General features: G+C 44.9%; 12 protein-coding genes across 12 annotated transcripts; 6 read left to right on the top strand and 6 right to left on the bottom strand. All coding sequences in view use genetic code 12, as the record gives it.

Annotated features, from left to right (window-relative positions):
- Positions 1 to 25: 25 nt before the first annotated feature.
- PUP1 (proteasome core particle subunit beta 2) lies at positions 26 to 835 on the bottom strand (the record flags this gene model as incomplete). The annotated part of the gene is made up of 1 exon (XM_025485815.1): positions 26 to 835. One exon carries the CDS (start codon positions 833 to 835, stop codon positions 26 to 28), a length of 810 nt encoding a protein of 269 aa, XP_025341280.1.
- A 361-nt stretch (positions 836 to 1,196) lies between these two features.
- Positions 1,197 to 5,195, top strand: CXQ85_002126 (uncharacterized protein; the record flags this gene model as incomplete). The annotated part of the gene is made up of 2 exons (XM_025485814.1): positions 1,197 to 2,215; positions 2,246 to 5,195. The coding sequence occupies 2 exons, from the start codon at positions 1,197 to 1,199 to the stop codon at positions 5,193 to 5,195; spliced, it is 3,969 nt and encodes a 1,322-aa protein (XP_025341279.1).
- Positions 5,196 to 5,267: 72 nt separating this feature from the next.
- CXQ85_002125 (uncharacterized protein) lies at positions 5,268 to 5,585 on the bottom strand (the record flags this gene model as incomplete). Its single annotated transcript, XM_025485813.1, has 1 exon — positions 5,268 to 5,585. One exon carries the CDS (start codon positions 5,583 to 5,585, stop codon positions 5,268 to 5,270), a length of 318 nt encoding a protein of 105 aa, XP_025341278.1.
- Positions 5,586 to 6,255: 670 nt separating this feature from the next.
- CXQ85_002124 (asparaginase) lies at positions 6,256 to 7,395 on the top strand (the record flags this gene model as incomplete). Its single annotated transcript, XM_025485812.1, has 1 exon — positions 6,256 to 7,395. The coding sequence occupies one exon, from the start codon at positions 6,256 to 6,258 to the stop codon at positions 7,393 to 7,395; it is 1,140 nt and encodes a 379-aa protein (XP_025341277.1).
- A 113-nt stretch (positions 7,396 to 7,508) lies between these two features.
- Positions 7,509 to 9,602, bottom strand: FAA4 (long-chain fatty acid-CoA ligase; the record flags this gene model as incomplete). The annotated part of the gene is made up of 1 exon (XM_025485811.1): positions 7,509 to 9,602. One exon carries the CDS (start codon positions 9,600 to 9,602, stop codon positions 7,509 to 7,511), a length of 2,094 nt encoding a protein of 697 aa, XP_025341276.1.
- A 1,191-nt stretch (positions 9,603 to 10,793) lies between these two features.
- INO1 (inositol-3-phosphate synthase) lies at positions 10,794 to 12,347 on the bottom strand (the record flags this gene model as incomplete). Its single annotated transcript, XM_025485810.1, has 1 exon — positions 10,794 to 12,347. The coding sequence occupies one exon, from the start codon at positions 12,345 to 12,347 to the stop codon at positions 10,794 to 10,796; it is 1,554 nt and encodes a 517-aa protein (XP_025341275.1).
- A 2,934-nt stretch (positions 12,348 to 15,281) lies between these two features.
- Positions 15,282 to 16,640, top strand: CHT3 (Cht3p; the record flags this gene model as incomplete). The annotated part of the gene is made up of 1 exon (XM_025485809.1): positions 15,282 to 16,640. One exon carries the CDS (start codon positions 15,282 to 15,284, stop codon positions 16,638 to 16,640), a length of 1,359 nt encoding a protein of 452 aa, XP_025341274.1.
- A 52-nt stretch (positions 16,641 to 16,692) lies between these two features.
- On the bottom strand, positions 16,693 to 17,427 carry CXQ85_002120 (uncharacterized protein; the record flags this gene model as incomplete). The annotated part of the gene is made up of 1 exon (XM_025485808.1): positions 16,693 to 17,427. The coding sequence occupies one exon, from the start codon at positions 17,425 to 17,427 to the stop codon at positions 16,693 to 16,695; it is 735 nt and encodes a 244-aa protein (XP_025341273.1).
- A 101-nt stretch (positions 17,428 to 17,528) lies between these two features.
- CXQ85_002119 (uncharacterized protein) lies at positions 17,529 to 18,149 on the top strand (the record flags this gene model as incomplete). The annotated part of the gene is made up of 1 exon (XM_025485807.1): positions 17,529 to 18,149. The coding sequence occupies one exon, from the start codon at positions 17,529 to 17,531 to the stop codon at positions 18,147 to 18,149; it is 621 nt and encodes a 206-aa protein (XP_025341272.1).
- A 1,482-nt stretch (positions 18,150 to 19,631) lies between these two features.
- CXQ85_002118 (uncharacterized protein) lies at positions 19,632 to 21,788 on the top strand (the record flags this gene model as incomplete). Its single annotated transcript, XM_025485806.1, has 1 exon — positions 19,632 to 21,788. The coding sequence occupies one exon, from the start codon at positions 19,632 to 19,634 to the stop codon at positions 21,786 to 21,788; it is 2,157 nt and encodes a 718-aa protein (XP_025341271.1).
- A 391-nt stretch (positions 21,789 to 22,179) lies between these two features.
- On the top strand, positions 22,180 to 24,292 carry ZCF39 (Zcf39p; the record flags this gene model as incomplete). Its single annotated transcript, XM_025485805.1, has 2 exons — positions 22,180 to 24,236; positions 24,262 to 24,292. 2 exons carry the CDS (start codon positions 22,180 to 22,182, stop codon positions 24,290 to 24,292), a joined length of 2,088 nt encoding a protein of 695 aa, XP_025341270.1.
- A 28-nt stretch (positions 24,293 to 24,320) lies between these two features.
- Positions 24,321 to 26,479, bottom strand: CXQ85_002116 (U2 snRNP complex subunit; the record flags this gene model as incomplete). The annotated part of the gene is made up of 2 exons (XM_025485804.1): positions 24,321 to 25,834; positions 26,239 to 26,479. The coding sequence occupies 2 exons, from the start codon at positions 26,477 to 26,479 to the stop codon at positions 24,321 to 24,323; spliced, it is 1,755 nt and encodes a 584-aa protein (XP_025341269.1).
- Positions 26,480 to 26,628: the final 149 nt, after the last annotated feature.

Here is a 26,628-nt window from a genome sequence, read left to right as displayed (position 1 = left end):
ATCTCTTAGTCTGTATCCTCTTTCGTTATGCGTCAACCTCCATGGCGTCCAGACGACCCAACTCTACCACACTCTCCTCCACGTCCACAATGTCGCGTATGCTCTGTCTAAGTACAGCCGTAGTGCCGCGTGGGAACTTGTAAGATTGCGTCTTAGCGCCTCTAACGTTAGGCGTCAAGTAGTTTCTGTATAATTGTGCGTCCTTGCCTGTTTCCATGACACAGACGTCCACATTGGAACCGGAACCCAAGTCGTTCCAGATACCAGCCTCAATGGCGTCAGCACACAACTTCACAGCCTCTTCTCTTGACAAATCTGGTTTCCAATGTGTTTCCAAAACAGCCATGGCGGCCAAAGAACCAGATCCCAATGAGAGATACTCACCCACGTCAGTGGAACCATGTGCTTGGACAGACATCAAATGAGAGCCTGTAGGGTCGGAGCCAGCGACAATCAAATAGGCACCCAAGTGGCCCTGGTATTTAAACAAATGCTGTTTCAACAAGGTCAATGCCGTAATCACACGAGGCTGGCGGGACTGCCACATGGCGTGCAACTCCAAGTTCAGCGCAATCAACTGGGTCACCATTTCTGTGTCGGCAGCGGTACCAGCACCAGCACACCAAATCCTTGGAGCCAATCTGTGCAACTTTTCACAGTTCTTGTCGGCGACTATGCTGCCGGTAGTAGCTCTGGTATCAGCTGCAATCACCACACCGCCCTTGAACTTGGCACCAACAATCGTTGTACCGGTGGAGGTGGCCTTGGGAGCGGCATAGCCGTTTGCAGAGAGAAACTGGTTCCTCTGGTAGTTGTCAAAGCTTAAACCAGGCATCTTTCAGTGGGTGTGACTGTGATGCAATTGATTCGAGTTGAGGTTTGCCTTCAGCTTTCGCATTCATGGCTATTTCCACTTTCAAGATCCTAGCATGGTGCACGGGTTTAAGGGCGCACTCAACTCAACCCACACTGGTTAATGTTTTTTCTTCGCTTCCACGTTAACTATGGTTATTTTTGTGCGCACTGCAGCGCTGTCTTATTTACACCAAACTGAGTGCCAGGGCGCACTGACCAAATCAGGCTTCAACTTACCACAAGAACTTGGCACCACTTCACCGATTTTAAAAGTAACCAATTCAAGGTTCTTGGGCAGTTTTTCTTTACCTTGTCATTCATTCGAGTTTAGCTCTTTATAAATGGCAGACGCATTCAATTTCGCTGCTCCAGCAAGGACAAGAGTATTGGTGGTGCCTTTGAATGAAGCTGATCCTAATTTCCACCGGTACTATGAAAAGTTCCGAAACGCCAGTGACATTCGGCTACTAGACGTGGCACCTATACCTGAATCACGCAACTTCAATCCCCAGACATTCCCACAGGGCAGAGTGCTCTATGACTTTTGCACGAGTCCTTCAGATGAAGACGTGCTGTTTCTTCACGAGTTTGAACCTTTCAGAGTGACATTCGTTGTGCTTGGATTGGGCAGCTATGACGACTACGACGAGAAGGCTGCTGATAAGTTTCATCATGACCATTCAAATGCAATGGTTCACAATTGTGTTTACTTCAATTCCCCCTCTGATAAGATTGAGGAGCTGAAACATGCATCTGGCCTGAACACCTTCTTTGTGCCTGCTCTAGAGGATCAAAGCATCACCACTTTGGAAACAACCATGTGCTATATCACCGAAAACTATATCAAGGCACTTGCTCTGTATGTGTCTTCCATCGAAAATATAACGCATCAGTCACCTATGTCGTTAAGAGACGGCACTGCATTGCACAAGACCATTAGTTATGCTCAGAAGAAGGTAACTTCCGGTTCGTCATTCAAAGTATCTTTCTCGAAGAACCAATCGCTGCCTTCTACTCCTGATCTGAAAGTGAAAGCGTCTCAAAGACAAACAGGGCGACAAGCAAAGCTTACAGGTAATTACTTGTTACTTGCAGGTCAGGCAAATGAAGCCTTGCAGTACTTTACCGATGCTGCTATTAATCTCAAAAAAGCAGATGACAACCTTTGGTTGGGTAGTGCCCTCGAGGGTCTTGCCGTTTCATCGTTAATGCTCTCCTACCTCGGCATTCCTCACCAAGCCCTGAATCCAATGTTAGCATCGGTATTACACATACCTAAGAGTAAGCTCAATTCTATCAGCCTAGCGCAAAAGCGTTTGTCCACTGACTCGATGGCAAGCAAGCAATCCAACGGCATTCAGTCTCCGAGAAATTCAACAAGTAGCTCCAGGGGTACCAGCATCGCTTCAAACATTACATCAGGCCATATAGAATTGAGCGGTTCTTCGATCACTGAGTTTTTGCGAATCTTATGCAATAAGACGGCGTTGTTTTATAACCTCAGTGACGCAGATTTCGAGAACTGCGTACCCGACTTGGTCTACATCGAATTTCTCCTAAGAAGCATCAAACTATTCATCGTCATTTACACTGCGGGTGCTGACACTGAGGCCAGCATTCTCAACTGCATCATAAAATCCACACCGGTTGAAAGCAATGGTCCGAAAGACCCAGTTTTACGCACTGAAATTCTTTCACTTATTGACCAGGTCTTCAGCATGCAACTTATAGACTTGGAGTTTGTGAAACAATGCAGAGTTTACTACACTTTAGCATCGATATATGCCGACTTGGGGCTCCGTCGTAAACGTGCATTCATTCTTCGGATTTTATTAGTCGCTCTTTTACCCAAAATTAACCACAAGGGCGTCCTACCGGATTTTGCCTCCACTGCTACACTTTCAGAGATTTTTGAATACCTTTTCGAGATGTACAATATAGGCAGACAAACAGAAGCAAAAGACATTGACGCTATGGGCCATTATTCGGATTGGATAACGCTTCAGCTACAGCTTTTGAAGGTTTGCCTCAGAATAGCTGAATCTCTCAAGAACTATGAAGCTCTTGCGAAAATCTGTGTTCTTGTTTTGTCTAGATACACCCATTGCCTACCAAACGAGGATCAGATAAAATTGAAACGTAAGATGGAGTGGCTTGCCCTTTTATCTAAAGAGAGCCATAACTCAATCCTGATTCCTCATCCCGATCCTTTTCTTGTTAGGAATGCCAAGTTTGTCTTGAATCTGCTGAGTGATGAGCTTATACCATTTCAACCCCCACCTGCTACCACTACGACGGGGATGAATGACCCTCTTATTTTTAATCCGTTCAGCAAAACACCAAAGGATGTACCATCGAAGGAGAAACTCATTTGTGTCAACGATATCCACCAGATCGTCATTCTTTTACAGAATCCCTTTGCATTCGACCTTAGCATCTCAGACATTTCGATAGTGGGTGACAAGAAGGCCATTGAGACAGTGAAACCTCTGATGCGAGTCGCTGGTGTTTCCGGGTTTAATAAGCAAGACCTCAATAAGCTTAATGGGGGCTTGCTGTTCCATCCTGGTCGTATCATGGACTCCGACCAGCATGCTCTGGAGTCAACTAGCAACGTTGTTGTGCCACCATTTTCCCTTTGCCATATTGCTGTTGCATTTAGAATTCGAGAGCCAGGAACTTTTACTATATCAAACTTTGATATCACTTTCGGGACTGCAGAACCCCAGCGATTCAGCATCATTGATCTGGAGAAGTCGAAAGCTTTTCAAAGATTAGAGGCATATCTGTCAATGAAGGCAAGTGAAAAGAATGCTGACAGTGTACTCGATAAATGTGCTGCAAATCTCAGAGATAAAGATATCACTGGCCGGGCCACAAGTAAGAAGCTCTCATTGACCGCAATTCCATCTCAAGCATCGCTCTCACTTGTGGCAAATCTGATACTGAATGGTTGGCTCATGCTTTTAGAAGGTGAGAAAAAGGACTTTTCCATTAAATTGAGGAACACTTCAAAATTGCCTATCAATTATCTTTCATTCTCATTCTGGGATTCTACTAATGACTCGGTTAATTCCAGACTAAACCATGCCAACTCAAGCAATCAACTTCTGGCAGAGGAAGTTCACGAGCTCGAATGGCAACTCCTTGAGAACAAGCCCTTCACCGTGGTAAACAAGGAAGAGATCTCATCCCATTATAGAATTATCCAACCGCAAACGGATGTTGAATTCAAATATCAGATCAATGGAAAGAGAGGAATGTTAGAGCTGAAATTGATTCTCGAATACTGCAACAGAGCGTCGGATGAAACACGTAAGAATTACGTCAAATCAATCAGTGTCCCACTCAGCGTCACGGTACAGCCATCCTTGGAGATCATTGGATGTGATGTGATCCCATTTTTCTCAACCTCGTTACAAGGGTTCCAATTGGACGACTGTCCAGAGAAGGAGAGTTTCATAGAGAAGAACATCAGTGACTTATTGAAATTCATTTCCAAAGCGAAGGAAGCTGAGGACGATGACATTTCACAATATTGTCTTCTCGTTCTTGATGTTAGAAACTTATGGAAAGAGAAACTAGCACTCAAAATCTCAAACGAAGTTCAACCGGGAATTTCTTTCGTTGTGAATGAAAAGATAGACTCCACCAAGACCAGTCGTTTGTTGATACCTATCCGCAGAATCTGCGTTGAGGATGTTGATGTCAGCCGCCCAATTCCTTCTTTGCGGAAGAAACAATTTGTCAAGAACTATGCAATTACTGCCGAAGAAGATGAACAAAACCGCAAGAACTTCTGGATAAGGTCATTCATTCTTAAATGTCTCAGCGGGTCGTGGCGGACAGTCACGAAGAACAACCCGAGATCTGGAGCCATTGACTTGCGGTCCATACGTTTAGACACCAGGATGTCCAACGCCCTAGTCTACGACAGTATCCTGATACAGCATAGTATTTGGAGCGCTGAAAGCTCGTCAGAAGTGGTTGACAAGAGGGAGAACGAGTATAGATTGGAAAAAGAGAACTTCTACGCTCTCAAGACCAAGATTGTGAATCATACCAAGACAGAGTTATCGGGCGTCTTACGCCACGTTCCATTCCCAACCTCCGAGTCGAATAGGCCAGATATATCGATAGATCAGAGAATCCTTTTCAACGGAGTGCTCCAAAAGACTATTGGGCCCAAGCAGATACCTCCTGGGGGATTTGTTGAGCTTGAGTTGGGTTTCATGGTTCTTGAGAAAGGCCGGTATGAATGGGGTTGCGTGTTTGATGACTTCAATAACTCAGGAAAGAAAACAGTCAGCAGAGAGCCGGTCTATATCACAGTGGTCTAAGGCTTTAGCAGTCTGTATTGGTAAACTATATACATTGAATGAGATAAATGGGATATTCATGGGGAAGCTCTATTACTTTCCGGATAACTTGATTGGTAAGGGCTTTGCTCCTTCAGCTTCTAGCTGTTCGATATATTTCTGTCTGCGGATATCATTGTATCTCTTTTCTTGAAAGTATTTATACCAAGAAGCAACACAGCTGTCTTCGAAGACTGCTCTTTCGGTTCCACACTTGGTTTCGACCTCATCCTTCTTCTTTGGATCTAAGGAGTTATCGATATTATTCTTCACAAGGCAGTCAAAGAACTTGTCTCTTGCATCCCAGCAAATCTTTCTTTTCGTCTTGTTGGGTGGATCAACCACCTTTTCTTCTTTGCTAAAAAGACCCATGATGATCTAAGGTACACTAAGATATGGCATTAGAAAATACCCATTACCACTCTGGTGTACGGACCTTTCTCCAGATCCACCAATTTCCAGATCTATTGATGTATTTCCACTGTAAGACCTATATTTCCTTCGATTTGTCAGACCTCTCCTAATTAGGGCTACTTTCCAATCCTTTTCCACCAATCATATATCATATTCTTCTAACGCCAAGCTGTGTTGGGAACAGAGTAGCCTTCCTAGACCATGGAAAGGTCATAAAAGCTAGATCAACTTAGGTTACCCATGTTCCTCCAGCACGTCGTTTGGTCCTAAAGTCGTTGATATGTAACATCTTTTATCCATCCATGACCGAATTTTCCAAAGAGAACTCGTTTCCAACTCGTTTCCTTTGGTAGTCCACGCTCTGGTCCTAATTTCGCAGCCATTATTATGTCTCTCATCGAGAGTCGTTTAGGCCTGGACCTCCACTAATAGAAAATTCACCCGAGGAAAGTACATCTTAACTAACTAAGAGCAAGATGAAATGATAAGAAAATTCAAGTATTCCCTCCGATGTTCTGATTCCGTGTTTTGTTGAATTCCCTGCATAACAGCCTACGGCGTCAAAAGCGCCGTGAACCCCACTATTGCAAATTTTAGTGCTTCAGTCACTGCTTTTCTTTCTTTTCCCATGACACTTCCATCTTCGGGGCCAGACCTCTTTGATATTCAAGAGGATGTTAGAGATGAAGACCATCCTGTGTTCCATGTCAAATACAGGCTGAACTCTTCTGGTACACTCGAATCTTTTGATAATACTGTACCAGAGAGACTTCCAGTGATCAAGGTTTTGGGAACTGGAGGAACCATTGCCAGTAAAGGCTCTACTGCTTTTCAAACTGCTGGTTACCATGTCGACTTGACCATCGAGCATCTTATTGCCAGTATTCCTGACCTTACACATACTTGTGAATTGCATTTCGAGCAAGTGTTTAACCTTGACTCCAAGGAGATCACCACAAGTGACCTTTTGAAACTCAAGGCTAGAACACAAGTTGCTTTGGACAACCACGATGGTGTGGTTATCACTCACGGTACTGATTCCTGCGAGGAAACATCGTTCTTTTTGGATGCAACTTTAGACTTTCAAGATAAGCCTGTGGTTATTTGCGGCTCTATGAGACCATCTACCTCCGTTTCCGCTGATGGCCCATCCAACTTGTACCAGGCTTGTGTAGTTGCTGCCAATAAGCAAAGTCGTGGTCGTGGTGTCCTAGTGACCCTCAATGATAAAATTGGGTCTGGTTATTACATCACCAAGAGCGATGCCAATTCCTTAGACTCTTTCAAGTCCTTGGGTCACGGATACTTGGGAAACTTTGTGAACAACGAAGTCCATTACTACTACCCTAGCTCCATTCCAACCGGCAGAATCTCTTTTAAAACTTCGGTTTTTGGGGATACTATGCCTGAGGTTATCGTGTTATACGCTCATCAGAGCTTCAACAACGAGTTAATCACGCTAGCAGTCGAGAGAATGAAGGTTGCCGGTATTGTAATGGCTACCATGGGAGCTGGATCTCTTCCTGATAAGACCAACGAGATATTGGGTGACTTGTCGCTGACATACGGTATCCCCGTTATCTACTCGAAGAGATCCATGGATGGTATGGTTCCTCGTGGATCAATGCCAAAGGAGAACAACACTTACTTGATTGCAGGTGGTTATCTTAACCCACAAAAGAGTAGAATCCTTCTCCAGCTTTGTCTCAATGGTGGAATGGATATCAAGAGAATTCGTAAAGTCTTCGCCGGTGTGTATGGCGGATAATATAGAGAGCATAATACAAATGATAGATACTTTCATCAATAATAAGTAGATTTTCTGATGCTAAACAACAAAAACTCCAACAACCAACAATTGGGAAACGATAGGCATAACAATTATTTGTAAGCAGCGTCAACACCTTCCTTGTATTCAGCCAAGATCTTTCTTCTCTGCAACTTCTGGGCAGAAGTAACGAAACCATTCTGAGGAGTCCATTCATCATCAACAAGGACAACGTTTTGAATCAACTCAATGCCCTTCAAACCTTGCGACTTACCAGTAGCCACCAAGGACTTGTGAACAGAGCTAATGGTCTTCTTGTCATGACATAAAGTAGCGAGCTCCTTAGACTGCAATTCCGAATCACTGTAGACTTTATCGTCCTTAAGGTGAGTCTTAAGGGCAGCTTCATTTGGAATGACAATAGCAATTGGCTTGACCTTGTTCTGGTCAGCGTAGACACAGATGTTCAAAACAACAGCGTTAGATCTGTAAATGGACTCCAACTTTTCCAAGGCAATGTACTCACCGTTGGCGGTCTTAACCAAGTTCTTTCTACGGTCAATGATCTTCAAAGCACCGTTAGAGTCCCACTCACCAATATCACCTGTCTTGAACCAGCCATCTTCAGTGAATGCCTCCTTGGTTTCCTTAGGATTCTTGTAGTACTCGGAACAGATTGGAGCACCCTTCAACAAAACCTCACCCTGGTTGTCCTTTGCAAAGTAACCAGCTTCTGGGACATCGATCAACTTGGCTGTAACAGAACCAACAATGGTACCAGCAGAGCCGTACTCGAAGCGGTTGTGCTCAAGAATACTGGAGTTGGCACAAGTCTCGGTCAAACCGTAACCAACCAACATTGGGGCAATCAAAGTGGAAATAAATACTTGAGTGTCCCTCGAGACTGGGGAACCACCATTCAAGACGTGGTGCAAGTGGCCACCAGTGGCAGCTCTAACCTTCTTGAAAACGATATCAAAGATAGAACCACCTGGGATCTTGTTGTTAGTGAAGACAGTCTTGGCCTTGTAAGAAGCCCAGAAAATCTTTTGGGTGACGGTTGGCAAAGCCTTGACCTTGGCCAAGATACCCTTTCTGACCGTTTCCCAGACAGCAGCGACAGCCACCATAATGGTAGGTTTGAACTCTTGCAAGTCAGAGTTACAGTTCTTCACAGAAGTGTCAGTCAAAGTCTTGACGTTGGCGTAACCAAGACAGCCACCCCACCAGAAGGTAAGAACTTCGAACACCAACTCGAAAATATGGGCCAATGGCAAAAATGCGATAACACGATCATTGTTACTGACCAAATCTCTACCGGCACAAGTAGATGGACCACTGACACCAGCGACAATGTTGGCGTGGGTCAAAAGGACACCCTTTGGATCACCGGTGGAACCGGATGTGAACATGATACAAGAAACATCTTCTGGCTTAGCAGTGTACTGGAACTTCTCGGAAGGCTTTTCCTTACCAGCCTCAATAACTTCATCATAGGAGACAAACTTAATGTCCGGACGGATTTCCTGAATCTTCTCCTTGGCTTCCTTAGCCTCACGGTAGAATTTGCCGCCGGCGCGCTTGTCCTCTGGGTCAATCTTCTCCGCGTGGATAATAGTCTTGACGTTTTCAGCCTTCTTTAAAGGATTGATCAAGGCGCTCAAAAGATTGTTGTCGGTAAAGATAGCGTTGGACTCAGTGAGCACCAAAGAGTGGGTCAAACCCTGCTCACCCAAAGTGTCGTAGGCAGTGACAATTGGAATGTTCTGGGTCTGGGTGGCCAAATAAGTCTTCATCCACTTGTGGGAGGTGGAGGCGAAAATGTGCAACTTGTTCTCCTGGTTAGGTTTGATGCCAATGTTCACCAAACCACGACCATACTGCTTAACCAAGTCAAGCACTTCTGGGTAAGTCTGGTAACGGTAAGAGGACATTTCAAAATACTCCCAATCCTTATCAACCTTGGTTTCTTCACCATCGACAATCTTCGTCACTTTTTTCGTCTCCACGTGCACCTCCTTCAAGTCTCTCCAGCCCATGGCCTTACGGTCGCCATGTCTCTTGACACACTCCTCAAAAAACTCTGGAAGCGTTGTTGCCTTGGAGTCAATGGGTCTTTCAATAGCTCCGTCTCTTTGAGCAGCTCTTCTTCTTGGGGCACCTTCGCCCTTTCTGGCTTCGCCTACTTCGACAGTAACCAAGGCCATGATATCGGTCAATTTGTTGTGGTGGGTGGTTTCTTGTGGTTTTTTTCCGTCGGATGAGGGGGCGACAATTGGGTTACTGGCTGCTTATATAAGTTGCGGGCGGAGACTGAAAGATAATCGGGTGTGCATAAAACTCACATTTGGCCCTCCCCGATGACAGCCTCATGACCGTAAAGAGGAAAGATGTGGAACCAAGAACAGCCCGATCGTGCACCTGCCTCTCCCTGGTTGGCTGCACCACCCAAATCAGACTGTTTCATCTACACCTACATCTTCCGGCAAACATCTCCTAACCCTTCTTTTGCCTAGAGACGTTCCACTTTGTGCCTCTTAAGATGTTTTGGTCTGGGCCGAGTTGCTCTACGTTGCAACCCAACCTATTCCTCTTGCTGGGAAGTGCGCAAGTTTCACAGGTACCCTGAATTAAAGATTGTGCGCTTTTGGGTACGAAGAAAAATAATTCGCTTTCTTTTTTTTTTTTTTTTTTTTGCTGTAAATTTTTCTCTGCCCTAAGTGCCCAGGATTTACTATTTCCCCTTCCACCTTGGATGACTGGCGGGCGGCTCCCCACAAGCTTCTGTTTCCATATTTATTTTATTTTATTCTCTTAAGGGCGAGACCCTACATGGGAAATTGTTGACACTTGGCTTTTAATTGTGGGATGCTTTTTTTCCATGTTGGCATTCTCTTAAGGTGACTGTCTTCTTTGTCTGTTTTTTTTGCACCCACACTAAGTCTCGGCTAAGTAATGTCCCGGTAGGGCCTTGGGGCCTTTTTCGCCGAGGAACTATACATTTAGGCGGGTGCCGCGGCTGGGATGCTTCAGGATTCCCCCAAAAAATTCATCCCTTGATCCAGCCGTCCTTAACCTGCCCTCCCCTCCTTCTTCTTTACCTCGGGTGCTTCTCTCTTTTGTGGGTTTCTTTCCACATTTTCTCTACTCTGTGGCCTTGCGATTTTAACTATTGTAATGGGACAAACCGCGACTCGTCTCATTGTGGAAACCCAAAGGGTTTGTTGGGTCGCACATGACGCTGGGGCTTCTTTTAGCCGCCTGCTGGCTGCCGCTCTCGAACCAGTACATTGGAAAGCCCTGGAAAAGGGTTTTCGGCGGGAATCTCTCTTGGCAAATTATATTAAACTATTATACTTTCTTTATCTGATTATTTTGATCTTCTGTTTCGGCCTTCTCTAAACCAATCTCTCCTCGAATCTTAATTCGTTGACAAGTGGCAATCCTCTCAACAATCTCAACAAGTTCTCAATGGCTAATCTCTGCTTGTTCAATCCGTTGATTGGCTCAAATCCTGGCTTAGCCAATGGTGCCTTCAACCAGTAACTCAACAAGGTCAACACAGCGTAGAAGTTGTCGTACTCCTTCTCGCCAACCTTCTTGTAGCTGACTCTCTGCAAGAACTCGGTCATGACAACCAAGTCAATGATCAATGGGGTGGCCAACAAGGAGTCCTCACACACATTGTGGATAGAAATCTTGTTGTGACCTCCCAACATCAATTCGGAGTAGTACTCGTCCATGGCAACCTTGGAGTCTCCCACGGCTGGCATGTACTTGATAACAATACAGTGGTCCACGTCCTTACCCTTCTTGTCGTTGTACAAGATATCGTTAGAGTGGATCATGTCGTCAATGACAGAAGCCTTGGAAATCTCCTTGGAACGGAACTGCTTTGGAGCAGACAAGTTGTAACCGTCATTGTTACCCAAGTGGTTGTAAGAGGCAACAGACAATGGCTTGATACCAGCATCCACGAGGAATTGAGCCAAGACAGACTTCAACTTGGTCTGACCAGACTTGAAGTCATCACCACCAATGAAGGACTTGTGCTTCTCGGCCAATTCAATAGCACCTGGAACAAAGGTGTTTTGTGGAGAACCATTGATGTAGGCAACCTGGTCCAAGATACATGCAACAGCAAACACAGTAGATGGAGAAACCTCACTGTGAGACTCCTTGATAGACTTGATCAAGTTGTCGGCAGTGTCGTTGACACCTGGGATGATCTCAGAGTATCTCTCGGTGTTGGCAGTCCACAAGACAATAACCTTGTCCAACTTGTTCTCCTCCTTGAACTCCTTGATGTCCTTTCTAATTCTCTCGACATCAGCCCACTTGTTCTCGGTGGTGACTTCGCCCTTGCTGTCAACGTTGAAGATGTTGTCGGCTCTGTCCTTCTGGTTAAGAGCAATGAAGTCTGGGTAGTAGACAGATGGCAATGGAACAATCGACTTGGTGTAACCAGCCACCTGTTTCTGCAAGTCAACGTCCAAGACCTTGGCTCTCTTACTGGCCTGGTCCAATGGCATCTTGGAGATATCCCAACCGCCAACAACCAAGTCGTTAGGGTGAACCATTGGCAAGATGGAGTTGAATGGAGCGTACACATCGTTACCCTCCTTGTCAACACCGAGCTTCACGGTAGAAGCCTGGGTGACGGAACCAAAGTAGTTTGGCTCGACACGGCCTTCCTTGTTCTCGAAGGAAATGTTGTGCTTGTTGGCCAAGATAGCGTTCACCAAGGTGGTACCATTGTTACCGCCCAAACCAACCAACAATAAACCAGTCTTTGGGGTTTCCAAGTCAACCTTGAACTCGTAGTCGGTGGCAGTTGGAGTAACAGAAAGAGAGCCAGCCTCCTTCTTCTCGACAATGGCAGACTCGTAAGTGAACTTGGTGTAAAGAGAACCGTCTCTGGTCTCAGCTTTAGTGTTGAAGTTAACAGACATTGAAGAATAGATATAGGATTGATAAAGAACCTAAAGAGAAAAAAGAGGAAAAGAAAATCCAACGAGGAGGGGGGAATCCACCCTTTATATATTGTTTTTGGGAGGGAAAGGGGCCTACCAGAAGGAAGGGATCCCACGGCCCCCAAGGGCTTAGCTGCAAAACATGGCCCCGGGTAACTGAGCGAGGACTGCACAATGAGAAATATTCGCCGAAATTTCGGCGGATTCTCCCCACCTATGCAGGAGTTCACATGCTTTCTACCGGCCAAATACCATTTTGGGTGTTTGTTGAACAACACAGCGGCAAGACTAGCAATTTCATTGGTTACAAAAGTACCTTTGGGCTTGCGGTTCGTCCTGCGTTTTTTCTTATTGGTCAGATGCAGCCTAACCCATGATAGGGGGCGGGAATGTAAATTGCCCCTAAATCAATGGCTTCTGATTTAGACATTAGATTAAATTGTCAATTCCAGCCAACCTCAGCCCTTTCTTATTTAAACATGCCATTGACTTGGTATTTGGGATCGTGAAATTCATAGCACGTGCTCCCACAGTGTGTTCGCGGGTGGAGACGGATGGACACTTTCCCAATAGATAGGCGCAAAAATAATGTGCCACAGGCAAGAAACGCCAATTCCATGAGAGAAATTTTAATAGATCCGAGTCAAGAATCGTATGACTCGTGGGCTGTAGTTTTAATTGACGTCATGGACGTATAAGGGCGGTACGGATGTTTGACATGACCAAGCCAAACCTTGACGACCAAACCTTGTTCACCAAAGCTTGAGGTCGGTCCACCGGCAGCACAAACAAACACCAGATATAAGCTTCCAGCCAGACCATTTTGGTTTGATCTGGATCACTTGAAACTGTTTATTTGTTATGAAAGCTTATCCATTCATGCCGTTGACCGCCTTCTCTACGGCTTGTAGATCGATCTAGTTTGGTGGCTCAAGCGTGTCTTAGCTGGCGGTGTGGCTTCAGGCTACCATTTGCACCCAATTGCAGCCATACAAACTCATACTCCACAATGCAAAACATAAGCTTGCCTTTTACAAGTCCAAAGCACAGGACAAATCCAAAGCACAAGCACCAAAAATGAAACACCAATTTGAATCAAGGGGTTGAAAGGGCTCGCGTCTTGTACCTGCTTTGGTGGTAAAACAAGAGGGTGCCTGTGAAGGTGCGAAGTGGTATCTTTCGCGATCAGTCACGACCATACAAATGAGCTACCCCAGAAGGTTCTGCCGAAGGGACGTTATTGTGGGAAATCGTTTCTTTGGTTGTGCAGTTTGTATTGTGGAGTTTGTGGATCTGAAGAAAGGGGTACTTTTTCCAGATGTTTGACGTTCCTCCAAAGGAGTTGGTAATAGGCGGTAGCGCACAGTTACTGACATATCGCGAGCGAGCTATAGGAGGAGTTTGCAGCCATTCCAAGACAAAACATGGCGATCATTTACATTGGAAGGAGGACAATGATCTGGTCCAGACACTTATGAACCCAAGGTGGTTACTAGCATGACATTGATATCATTCCCAAATAGTGTTTAATGGCTTTGGCGGCTTTGGCTAAGCCATGTTCAGGCAGCTAGGTGCATTCGGAGTCCCCTTGGAGTCTCCACTAGGCCCAAAATGACATCACATTCCATTGGGACCCTTTCCATGACCGCTCCCCACATCGTTGCTACCCACAAACCGGAAGGCTTTGTCTGTTCGGTTTTGTAACACCAGGTAATGAGCCTCTACGACTACTTCTGAGGCGCTCGTAAAAAACCTCAACCGACAAGTCCCTCTCTGCATGGCGCTGGTGCACCCCAGATGGCACCACCAACTACAGTAGTAGCCATCCATTTTCAAGTAGCAAATGTGACAAATTGCGGGCTTAGATTTCGCTTCGGTAACATTTTCATTCGAATGCGTCGATTTAAAAACGTTGCTCGACTTTTTCGGGGAAGATGTTTCCCAGTTGGCGTTGGCAGCCAGCACTTCTACCTTCTTTCGCGGAAAGAAGTACCGTTGAGGTTTTAGACAAAACGCAACATAGAGAAGAATAGGCTTTTTGTGCCGAGCTGCAAACCATAGTATTGTGGTTTTTTTCAAGCCAAGAGGCATGTTACAACAACCCGCCTTACAATGATGAAACAACGACGGCGTTTTACTCTGACACTGAAGGTTCTTTCCTGAAACTTGCAGTAACTTTCCGGCTCGGTTTAATCAGCGCATATTTTTCGCTACTGTAAAGAGCATCGCAGTGTTGACAAAATACTACCTAACGCAAAACACTGTCGGTTAGGAGATGCAAAAGTCCATGCAGCCAAGTAGCTATATCCAGAGAGTGCAAAATAGAAGGTACCTTTACAGCGAATGGGAGTTTTTCGCGGCCTGTGTGGCTACCGCGAAAAGTCAACATCTGACGCGGCTTCTGCACTAGAGGTTAGAAAACACGGCTCTGGCGTTGGCTTGTGTACACTCCGTGCACTGGTTTTGCTGCAAAAATGCTGGGTGATATATCCAATTAAGCACCAACGACCTGATTTGTTTCTGTGTCTGATCCTAAAGTGTGGTTACCGTATCCGTTTTAAACTACATGCTTCTCCTTTGCAGGTCTGTGCGCCAACAATAGTATGCACTATACGCCCTCATCTTCCATAGGTTGCAGCCCACCTCGGACCCCTTCGCTTTCCATCATCGCGTTCACCTCCTCCTCCTCCTTCGAGTTTAAATACCCCCAGATATCTTGCTCCAGTCGAGCTTTTTTTTTTTTTCTTCTTCTTCTTCTGTAGGTTATTCAGTCACTCTTTCACCCACCCTCCTTCATTCCTTTGATACCCTTTAGTTCCCTAGTGGTTCTATTATACTCAACCCCAGTCACTCCTTTGACACTTGATACCCCCAACTAGTCACTCCTTTACCTCCAACTAAAGACTGAAAAAAATGCTTTCCCAGACATTCCTTTTACTCCTTGTATCTCTCCTTGGAAAGGTTCTTGCCTTCTCCGCCTCCTCCAACAAGAACGTTGCCGTCTACTGGGGTCAGAACTCCTACGGTAACCAGGACAGATTGAGCGCCTACTGTGACAACGACGACACCGACATTGTCCTTGTCTCTTTCGTCACTGGCTTCCCTGAATTGTCCTTGAACTTTGCCAACCAATGTGGTGGCTCCTTCAGCAACGGTGTTCTCCACTGCCCTCAGATCGGTGAGGACATCAAGACCTGTCAGTCCAAGGGTAAGAAGATCTTGCTTTCCTTGGGTGGTGCCTCTGGTAGCTACGGTTTCCACGGCCCTAACGCTGACTCCGACGCTGAAAAATTCGCTGAGACCTTGTGGAACAAGTTCGGTGCTGGTTCTGACGACGAGAGACCTTTCAACGATGCTATCGTTGATGGTTTCGACTTTGACTTGGAGAACAACAACCCTACCGGTACTGTTGCTTTGTCCAACGCCTTGAGAAAGCAATTCTCCAAGGACTCTTCCAGACAATACTACTTGGCTGCCGCTCCTCAGTGTGTCTACCCAGATGCTTCCTCCGGTGACATCTTGGCTGAGACTCAAATCGATTTCGCTTTCATTCAATTCTACAACAACTACTGTGGTCTCGGTGACAACTTCAACTGGGACACTTGGCAGAAGTTTGCTGAGGAGGACTCTCCTAACAAAGATATCAAGTTGTATGTTGGTTTGCCAGGTGCCCCAAGCTCTGCTGGCTCTGGTTACGCTGACCTCGACAAGGTGAAGAAGAACGTTGGCCTGGACATCTTGAACAACAAGAACTTTGGTGGTTTCATGTTGTGGGATGCTTCTTCTGGTGCTAGCAACAAGAACAGCGAGGGTGTCTCTTTCACTCAGCAGCTCAAGAACTACCTTTTGGGTAATGTTGAGGAAGAATCTCCATCTGCTCCAGCTTCTACCTCCTCCAAGCCTGCTCAGACCTCTGCTACTTCCACCACCAAGGCCGCTGCTGAGACTCCAGCTGAAGAGACTCCAGTTGAAGAGGCCAAGCCAACTCCATCCAAGGGTGTTAACGCTGGCGCTCAACCTAATGTTCCAGGTGATGGTTCTAAGACTACTGTCGCTGCTGAGGCCACTACCACTCAGGCCCCTCAGGATGACTTGGTGACCGTTACCGTGCAAAATCCTTCTTCTACTTTCACTACTGTGCGTGTTTCCTGCTCTAGTGATACTCTTGTTAATACCGTCGACGGTAAGGTTGTCACTGAGGTTGTCACTGTTACCAGAGTTGTGTCTACCGCTTACCTTACCAAGACTGTCAAGGCCGAGCCAACCGCTTAAAGCTGGTGAGCCGCCATAATCTTTATAGGATTTGCCATGAATGTATGTATAATTAAAATTGATTTTTGACTATTCCTTGTTCCAATCCTTGTAGTAGCAGTCGTGCTTTAGGATTCATGTAGATTGTTGGCGGTTCATCTAACGTGTCCACAGCCTGATTGTTTTGGTCAGCCTCTTCCACTTTTGTCGATGAAACTTTAAAATGCACAAGCGGCACACTGCTTATGTCGAATTGACGCTGCGCTTGTTTTGTTAACGCAAACGGCAGTAGTAGGAAGAAGAAGGTTCTCATTCGGTCTAATGCTGTCTTTGCATGGTACTCATAGATGCCCGCAAGTTCTCGTATTGTTGACGCCTGAATTCGTCTTTTGTAGTTTTTGCACTGGACGAACACTTGTATTTGATTTTCCAAATCAATTTGCTTGGGTACTTTACCGCCTGTGGCCTCATTATACTGCTTGGAGGCAGAGAGGACGGTCTTTTGAGGGTATTTCTTTGATTTCTTCTCGTCTGTAAGTCGATTCCAATAGAAACCCAAATTCCATTTTCCAAATATATCAATCCCGTTATCCATGGCACCGCCCACTCTCGTCATCTCATAACAGTGTAGCCTGTGTTCCAAGTACTCTTTAGCATATAGCTCATATAGAGTTCCTCGAAAAGTGGTGCTTGTCACGTCCTTTTGGTTGAGTCTTCCATATTCGAGATATTCTCTGGAAGTCTGAATGTCTTGAAGGGTCGATTTGAATCTTCGAAGAATGTGTCGGCTTCTAAGCGTACATGACATTCAAGCTGGAAGGTGATATCAGATACACTACTAGTTAATTCAAGCCAAATGCGAAATATCACCGAAGCACACCAAGCCTGGGAACAAAAGGACTTATCAATATGAGGTTTACATCAATACTATTATACCCAATTTTGGCATATTCTGCCTTTGCTGAAGCTACCGAAAAGACTGTTGATGTCTTCAGCAAGTCTGTCAATTCTGCATCCACAGTAAGCTTAGGTCAGATAAAGTACGACACGGCTACCAATAATACTGAGTATGTTGCCATAAGCGACTTGCCCAGCCATGAGAGCATTTGCTTAGGAACGAGGCATATACCAAATAGAGAATGCTTCACGTTCCTTCAAACCAAGGAATCCAGCCCCAAGGGAAGGTTTGTCTTGTTCTTGAACAAGGATAGAGAGATAGAAGACATTGCCTTCCATGCTGGTGATGAAGAATGGAGCACTGAGTTGGTAGACGTTTTGCTGGCTCCATCTCCAAACTTGAAGCCGTTTGTCAGACAAAAGCAAAAACAGAAAGCTGAGCCCGTGAAGCAAAAAGTGATTAGAAAGAAGACCGTGGAGATCGACGGCAAGCAGACTGAAATCGAAGAGGAAGTTGAAGAAGAGGTTCAAGAAGATGCTAAACTGTGGTTGCAGAAGAACTGGATGTGGGTGGTGATCCCATTGGCTCTATTCATGGTTATGGCACCTGAAGAAGAAAAGAAGGAGGAATAGTCGTTGACGACAAGCTAGCATAATAATAAAGGTCTCTATAAGTTGAAGGCTGTGGGCTTAATACCCATCAATTTGTAAATGCCCTGAAGGGATCTGGCTCGTTTTAAAACGGTGGTTGCGATGTGGAGAGGGTTCTTCGTAGAATTCCATATTTCGTCCATGAAAGATTATTTTAGATCGCCAAATTATCTGGAGAATTGCTGTTGGCTAGATTATAGGGACTTATACTTTGTTTCGGGGAAGCTTTTATAGGGATTACTGACAGTATCGAGGTCAGTTCACGAATCGATCTTGAAGAGGTAGAAACTACGAATCCTTGACCTTAAATACAATAGAATACTTTTTTAATTCTATTTTAGCGTGTTTAAATCATTTTCAAGGTAAACATGAATTATTTTTTCTTTTTGAAAGTTTTTGGTATTGTTGAGTTCTCCCTTCGAATGACAGTTTTATACCGAAATTATTAAAGTAGGCCAAACCTACAATAATTTAAGAAACTTAAAATAAAAACGAAAAAGAAGAGAGACGGATCTAAAGAAGACAGGATGAAAGAAGTCGGAGTACAATTGGGCCTAGCTAAGTTATTTATCCTTTTGACGGACCCAACTCTATAATCAAAGGATAACCAACGCCAATGGGATCATTTCCACAAACCCTACAATAAAATCAAAATGAAATAACTAATCACCACCCAGCATGAATCGATGACCCAGACTTCTTCAGTAAGCTTTCAAGAAATTAGTGCAACCTATTAGCCACCACGGAGTTCGGTCCATTCCATAAGCAGACCAAATTACAGGCCAATAAACAAAAAACAATCCAAATAAAAAAAAGGAAAAAGAACAAAAAATTAAATAAAACTACTCATAGAAACCCCTTGGACCGGAAAGCCCCAAAATAAATCCCACATCCCAAATCCAAACTCTCTGTCTGTTCCACCTTGCCAGCCTCCACAGTCTAAGCTTCCCAGTTCCAGAGCCGAGCATGAATCTCGGAGTGCCTCACAGACCGGTCACTGCGAAATCTGTAGAGCCAATTGAGACTGCCCAATTGTGCACCTTCAATGCGCACTGGCCCATGTAAAATCTGTAAATGACTACACAAAAAGGGAGAAAGTCAATGAAGGAAAGAAGTTTGAGAAAACACGTTTTCAGAAGCTTCATCTCTGCTTATTTAAGCCATCGGTCATACACTTCTTTCTCTGGCGGTGTTGGTTTCTCTAATTTCCGTGCTGGGTCGTCCCGTCTCTCACCGAGCGCACTTAGCTGCAGGCAGCCTATCAGAAACAGATTATTGCTCCATTAGTAAAGGCAGCTCAAAAACCAATAGAGAATTTCCATAAAACATACCTACATACAAAAAACTTAGAGGTCAAGCGTTAGAAAAAAAAAAAAAAAGATCAAGCGTACTGACATCCCGAACAGCCTGCTCTTCCCCTCGAACCCCAATAGACGCTTCATTTCCCTTATAAATATTAGCATCATGTTGAGATCGCTTTATTCGGTTTCTTCGAGAAGACTTTTATCGAGCTCAGCCAGGCGCTTGGCTGAAGTCAACGTTACTGTTGATGGTAGAACAGTCCAGATAGAAGCTGGCTCCAGTATCATCCAGGCTGCCGACAAGGCTGGCGTTACTATTCCTCGTTACTGTTACCATGACAAATTGGCCATCGCAGGTAACTGCCGAATGTGCCTTGTTGATGTCGAGAGAATGCCTAAATTGATTGCCTCTTGTGCTGTGCCAGTGCAAGAAGGTATGGTTGTCCACACTGACAGTGACAGAATCCAGAAAGCCAGAGAAGGTGTCACCGAGATGTTGTTGGAGAACCATCCCTTGGACTGTCCAGTGTGTGACCAAGGTGGTGAGTGTGATTTGCAAGAACAGTCCAACAGATACGGTGCTGACAGAGGTAGATTTAAGGAAGTTACCGGTAAGAGAGCCGTTGAAAACAAGGCCATCGGTCCATTGGTCAAGACTTCCATGAACAGATGTATTCACTGTACCAGATGTGTGAGATTCATGAACGATGTTGCTGGTGCCACTGAGTTGGGTTCCACCGGTAGAGGTAATGACTTGCAGATTGGTACTTACATCGAAAGAAACATCAACTCCGAGATGTCTGGTAACATCATTGACTTGTGTCCCGTTGGTGCTTTGACCTCCAAGCCATACGCTTTCAGAGCTAGACCCTGGGAGTTGAAGAGAACTGAGACCATCGATGTTATGGATGCCCTTGGTTCTAACGTCAGAGTTGACGCTAGAGGTATTGAAGTTATGAGAGTTATGCCACGTTTGAACGATGAGATTAACGAAGAGTGGATCTCCGACAAGTCCAGATTCGCCTGCGATGGTTTGAAGACACAGAGATTGACCAATCCTTTGATCAAGGATGGTGACAGCTTCAAGCCAGCAACTTGGGATGAGGCTCTTTCCACCATTGCTGCCGCTTACAACAAGCTTAAGCCAAATGGTGACGAGTTGAAGGCCATTGCTGGTACCTTTGCTGACGCTGAGGCCATGGTCGCTTTGAAGGACTTGGTTAACAAGTTGGGCTCTGAAAACACTGTCACTGATGTTAAGCAGGCCACTGATGCTCACGGTGTTGACATTAGATCTAACTACGTTTTCAACAGCACTGTTGATGGTATCGAGGATGCTGACCAAATCTTGCTTGTTGGTACCAACCCAAGATTCGAGGCCGCTGTGTTGAACGCCAGAATTAGAAAGGTGTGGTTGAGACAAGACTTGGAGATCTCTGTCGTCGGACAGGACTTCGATGCCACCTTCAACTACGACAAGTTGGGTGCTTCTGCCAACGACTTGAAGAAGGCCTTGTCTGGTGACTACGGTAAGAGATTGGCCGAGGCTAAGAACCCATTGATCATTGTTGGTTCTGGTGTTGCCGAATCTGAAGACGCTAAGGCCGTCTACAACACCGTCGCTGAATTCGCATCGAAGACCAAGAACTTCAACACCGAAGAATGGAATGGTGTCAACCTTTTGCATCGTGAAGCCTCTCGTGCTGCCGCTTTGGACCTTGGTTTCCAGAAGTTGACTCCTGAGTCTGCTAAGGCCAAGTTTGTCTACTTGCTTGGTGCTGATGAGATCAAGGGCTCCGACATTCCAAAGGATGCTTTCGTCATTTACCAGGGTCACCATGGTGACATTGGTGCCTCTTTTGCTGATGTCATCTTGCCAGGTGCTGCTTACACTGAGAAGTCTGCCACTTACGTCAACACGGAAGGTAGAGCTCAAGTCACTAGAGCTGCCACCAACTCTCCAGGCTCCTCCCGTGAGGACTGGAAGATCATCAGAGCTCTTTCCGAATACGTTGGTGCTCCTTTGCCATATGATGATTTGTACGCTGTCAGAGAAAGATTGGGTGAAATTGCTCCACACTTTGTCAGACATGAAGTCATCGAGCCAGTTTCTCAGGACATCGCTCAAGCTGGTCTTAAAGACATCATTGGAAGACTTGGTAGCTTCAAGGCTGCCGGTGTTCCATTGAAGAACCCAATCAGCAACTTCTACTTCACTGATGTGATCTCCAGATCCTCGCCTACTATGGCCAAGTGTGTTACTGCATTCGGTGCTAAGATCGATAAGATCAAGGACCCAAAGCCATTGGTTGACATCTAATGAATTTCGTTACCTGCGACTGTACCATAAAACCCTATTGCATGTGTGGATGTTAGAAAGTTCACCAGATATTATTACTCGAGATGAAGGATCTTGTGTGGCATTTAGTTAGTGCGGAATTGAACGATGGATGGCAACTGCTGGAAAAGCCTATCCAGAGTGAGCGAAATAGTACTTTTACTTTTTTTGTGTCACTTAACAAACAACCGAATTCATTGAGTTCGATCCTTCTTCATAAGAGCATTTATAATAAAACCATGAGTATTGTATACTAGTAACCTCGTAAATCTTTGACTAAGTATTAGCTTCCATGGCGCTATACAGGAAGTTTGACCGTTTCCCCATACTTGAGTAAAAGTATACGACTTTTCTTAATGAAATGGAATCACACATGCATCAAGAGGACCAGTTCTCGTCTAAATGGCGAGTTGCTAAAGCTTGCGCTCGCTGTCATCGATTGAAGAGTAAATGTGTCTACGAGGACCCAACTTTCAAGACCTGTAAGAGATGTTTCAATTTGGGTCTCAAATGTTCAGTTGATGAAGACCCAACAGCAGTGAATGCCAGGAAAAGGAAACATACCAGAACGCATCAGCAGGTTGCTTCGAGGATCACAAAGTTGCTTGATGGTATCGATAAGGAGTTGGAATTCTTCGAAGAGAAACAACCCCAGGAGAACAGTGAGTTCCATTCGCTGCTTTCCCTCCTCTCAGCAAAGCTCAACCAAGCAGGGGCCAGACTAGCTGACAGCTTCAGCTTGAATGGCAAGGCCAGTATCCAAGTCGGGCTTCCGAATATTCATCCCAACACAAATGTCACACATGAGCTCATCTACACCCATAAGGTGCTCTCTGAACAAGAGGCAAGAAGACGTCTCAGCTACTTCCTCAACGAAATGCTTCCCTTTTTCCCCATCGTGGCTCTACTGAGAAGCTTGCATGACTTCGATACACTTATGAAGACGGATTCTACTCTTCTCCTAACGTGCATCTTCATAACCACTGTGAATGATAACGCACTTTCCGATGAAAGTCCGTCAAAGGAGTCAAATAGGCGGCTTCATGAAACTCTTAGCCACTACGTCACCACAGAGATTTCAAAGCATATCTTTGAGCGTTCTACAGCGTTCACCTACCACTTGGCAATTTCTTGCCTTCTATTATCGCTTTGGTCCATACCATCGGACCGTAAGGGCCAATTCAGGAGCCAGGTTGACCTTGTAAATGCCCATGGAGTGTCTCTTTGTGCTGACGTTGGTAACGTTTCAACATACCAAATCAAAGCTCTCGCAGATGATAATTCATTGGAGAGGAATAACTTGAGAACATTTTTGGCTGTTTACAGTTGTTGTGGATCATTGAGTTTTTCTTTACCAAGATTCCGCATTGTATCATGGTGTCTAAGACATGATATCGCCATAAAGCAATTACTTACGCGATACGAGCAATCAATACCAACCCCAGAGGATGTATTTGTGTGTTGCTTCACGCGATTAGTAAGAAAAGGGCAGGAAATTTTCGACTATTTCATTTCTCATGGTGTCACTGTCAGTTTCCTAAGTACTGAATCGGGTGCTAAGGTAAGGACTCGTTCAGATGATACGACATTTGCTAGCGTCACCAACAGTTTGGAACGCTTTAAAGTTGAGTTGACAATGATCCTAGCAGAAAGCGGGTTAATTGACCCACAGACTTTGGCACCAAGACCGGAAGCAGAGATACGAAAGTATTGTCTAATTATTGTCTATCATCAATTAATGATGATGAACCATGACACGCTTCTAAGCTGGCAAATTTTCCACATGAAGCCAGAGGCTGACAATCTGCAAATAATTCCGCTCATAAAACATCATGTCAACCGATTCAAAGAAGCTTGCGACGCAATCTTGAGTTACTACATCAAGATGAACCAGATTTCATCTAAAAATTACCCTACATGGTTGCAGTACAGGTGTGTTCATGCGCTTATTTCATTGGTGAGATTACTTATTCTTATCAAGACAAAAGCGAAGGGATTCGAGTTGGACGGTTTTGATGAAATCAAGCAAAAGCTTGACTATTATATCCACAATGTGAGATCTATTCTTGACAATAATGTTAAGGCATACGACTCCGTTGTTTCGGGCCGCGTGAAACTAATTGTTGACAGAATTGTAAAGTGGAAGAAGGTGGTTGAAAGTCTGAAGAGCTCCATGAAACTCGACTATATTAATATCACTCAAACCATGAAGGGTCAAGAGATGGAGAAGCTCAAAGACCCCACAAGTGCTCCAAGCAATGGTCGCAAGAGAATCAAAGTTGAAGTTCAGGAGGATGTTGAAAAGGGTACCGAGAATACTCCAGATAGCGGTACAAGCTTTGATCCTGAAGAATTTTTGCCTCAGTTCCCAGACCTTACAATGGCATCCAACACAGAGATTTTCAAGGATTTCGACCGTGACTTTTTGAGGTTCATGAATCCAACAGAGTTCCAGTTGGGTTTCGATGAATCTACTCTATTCTTGAATGGAGACGTCCAGAATGCGTATGGGTTTTAAAACTCGAAATCATCCACGTTATCCTGCTGGTCCTGAGCGGCGGAGCTACTTTTCTGTTCCGCATCGTCATTGGCTTCATGATCTGCCAAATCGTAACCCGCCTTTCGTTCGCCAGTATCTTTTGACGTGGACACATCCCTTTCCTTCAAAACTTTGTATAATGAACCATGACTTTGCTCTTCGTTTGTAGGCTTGTTGTCGGTCTTGTATCTGCTGAACTCAGTAATATCCACTTTCTCAGCTTCATCAGCTTCATCAACATGGTCATCATTAATATCCAGCTCCTGGTTTTCTTGATCGCTCGTTTCCTCCTCGTCTTCTTCATCATCTTCGTCTTCGTCTTCGTACTCGGACTCCATGTCAGCTTCAAAGGCTCCCCAAGTATGACCCTCGTTAATTTTCAAACCTTGAGAGTCGCTAGTACGATAACCACCATTATCATAAATTACATCAACACCAGGTATAATACAGTTCTTAAAGGCTGGCGGTTTCCCTACCAGGTTCATTAGAGTGACCCAAGGCGGTATCACATCCGTATCATTCAGCGAAAGTCCGACCGCTTCCCTCAATCTTTTTGAAACGACGCCTGGTCGCATATGTGTAACGCTTTCCCGATACTGGTCAGACTTTTCACGGCCCTCCCAGTATAGTTCACCAAATTTTAAATGTCTTGGTTTTGTTTGAAATTTAAAAAATGCATCATGAAGCTTCTGATAATCAATATCAAGCTTGCCCATCTTTGGTTGGACCCTTTCACGTTGTTGTTTCTTCAAAGTATCAGGGTCATAGTTTCTCATCTCAGCGATACCAGTATCTTGGATGTATTTTGGAAGTCGGAAAGGAGGCACTTCGAATCCCTTTTTGCCAGAGAGATAATCTTTCTTTTGCAGCCAATGCGATGGAACACCAACAGCATTGAACGACGTCTTGAAAGCCACGCAAAGATATGGATCTGGAGCATCAGCATCATACCACGCCACAGCATTGGGTTTATCTGTCGATGCCTTGAGCTCTGCGATGGATACTTTGTTTCTTAGGCGCTGTTGCCTTCTCGAGAGAGGCTTCTCGAATTCTTCATCCAGACTATCATCAGAAGAGGAGTCCGAATAGTATTCTGTGTTGGATTTCGTAACTTGAAGAGATTGTTTTGGGGCAGACGGCTCCTCAAATCTTCGAAAAACATGCTGAAAGTCACTAGCCAAGTCTTCATCAAGAGGCAAGACATCAGACTTGGTATTTCCATTGACAGCGTCAGGTTTATCATTAGGTTTAGCATCGACCGAATCTATCTTTTCACTAGCCTCAGGCACGATAGAGGTCTCTTTAGTCTGTTCATTGTCAGCTTCAGGCTTCGCTAGCAGTGGTGAACCGTTGGCATCGTCGTCATGTTTCTTCGTAACGGCTTCAGGATGTGCTGTTGCATTTTCTGTAGAGCTCTGAAGCTTTCGTAGCTTGGCTTTCTCGCGTCGAAGTTGGTTCTTAGACCGTTTGGGTGCCATGTAGTAGTTGTCTCAAGAGATGAGATGCTGGTGCGCATATATAGTTGAGGTTAAGCTACAACCCACGATAATGCAATGCCATTATTCTACCCTATTTATAATGTAGATTAGAGAAAGTTAGCTTCCAGCAGAGACTGAATCAATTAGTTTTTCTTTTCTTCACCAGCAATATTCATCGGAATCGACGAAATAAAGGCGCTATGGGCCCTAATCTGTGTTGACGAAGCCCATTTGAGCCAAGTGAATCTACATTCAGCAAAAAGTTCAAATAGAATAGCTTGTAGCATTAGCCTCTGAAAGCTTTAATCTCTCGACATACCTCTTTCACTCGAATGTCTTTCTCCTATGCAAATCGCCGTTGAAGGATGTTATTTCTTTGGCTCCTCAGGTGAAGTGGCACAGCGTCTTTTCATACGCTCGATACGTTCACTGATATCGTCCAACTGCTGGTACACATCTTTATCGTTCTTCTCCATCAAATCCAATATCTGCTGTATGTTTCCATCTAGTTCATTGGCGATCTCTAGTAACGAGGTGTTGTGGGTCTCAGCGTCATCCACCTTGGGTGGCATTTCGGCCGATGCATCAGTGAATTCTCCATTTGTCAAAGCTGGAGTACTCAAGCCAGGCACTTTGGTTTCGGTTGGTTCACTCATACCTGGAGTAGAAGTATAGGGTAGGTCTGATATCTACAGGAAATACCAAATCAACATATGTGCGTAGTACTGTGGAGAACAGACACCGTACCAACGTCTACATCCGATTCTATAATACCCAATGAAACCTTTTCAGCTACTACATATAT

The sequence above is a fragment of the Candidozyma haemuli genome (assembly GCF_002926055.2).
Source record: "Candidozyma haemuli strain B11899 chromosome Unknown C_2014730914, whole genome shotgun sequence".
Taxonomy (NCBI): Eukaryota; Fungi; Ascomycota; class Pichiomycetes; order Serinales; family Metschnikowiaceae; genus Candidozyma; species Candidozyma haemuli.
Note: the sequence above shows the minus strand (reverse complement) of the source record. Positions and strands in the feature narration are given on the sequence as shown.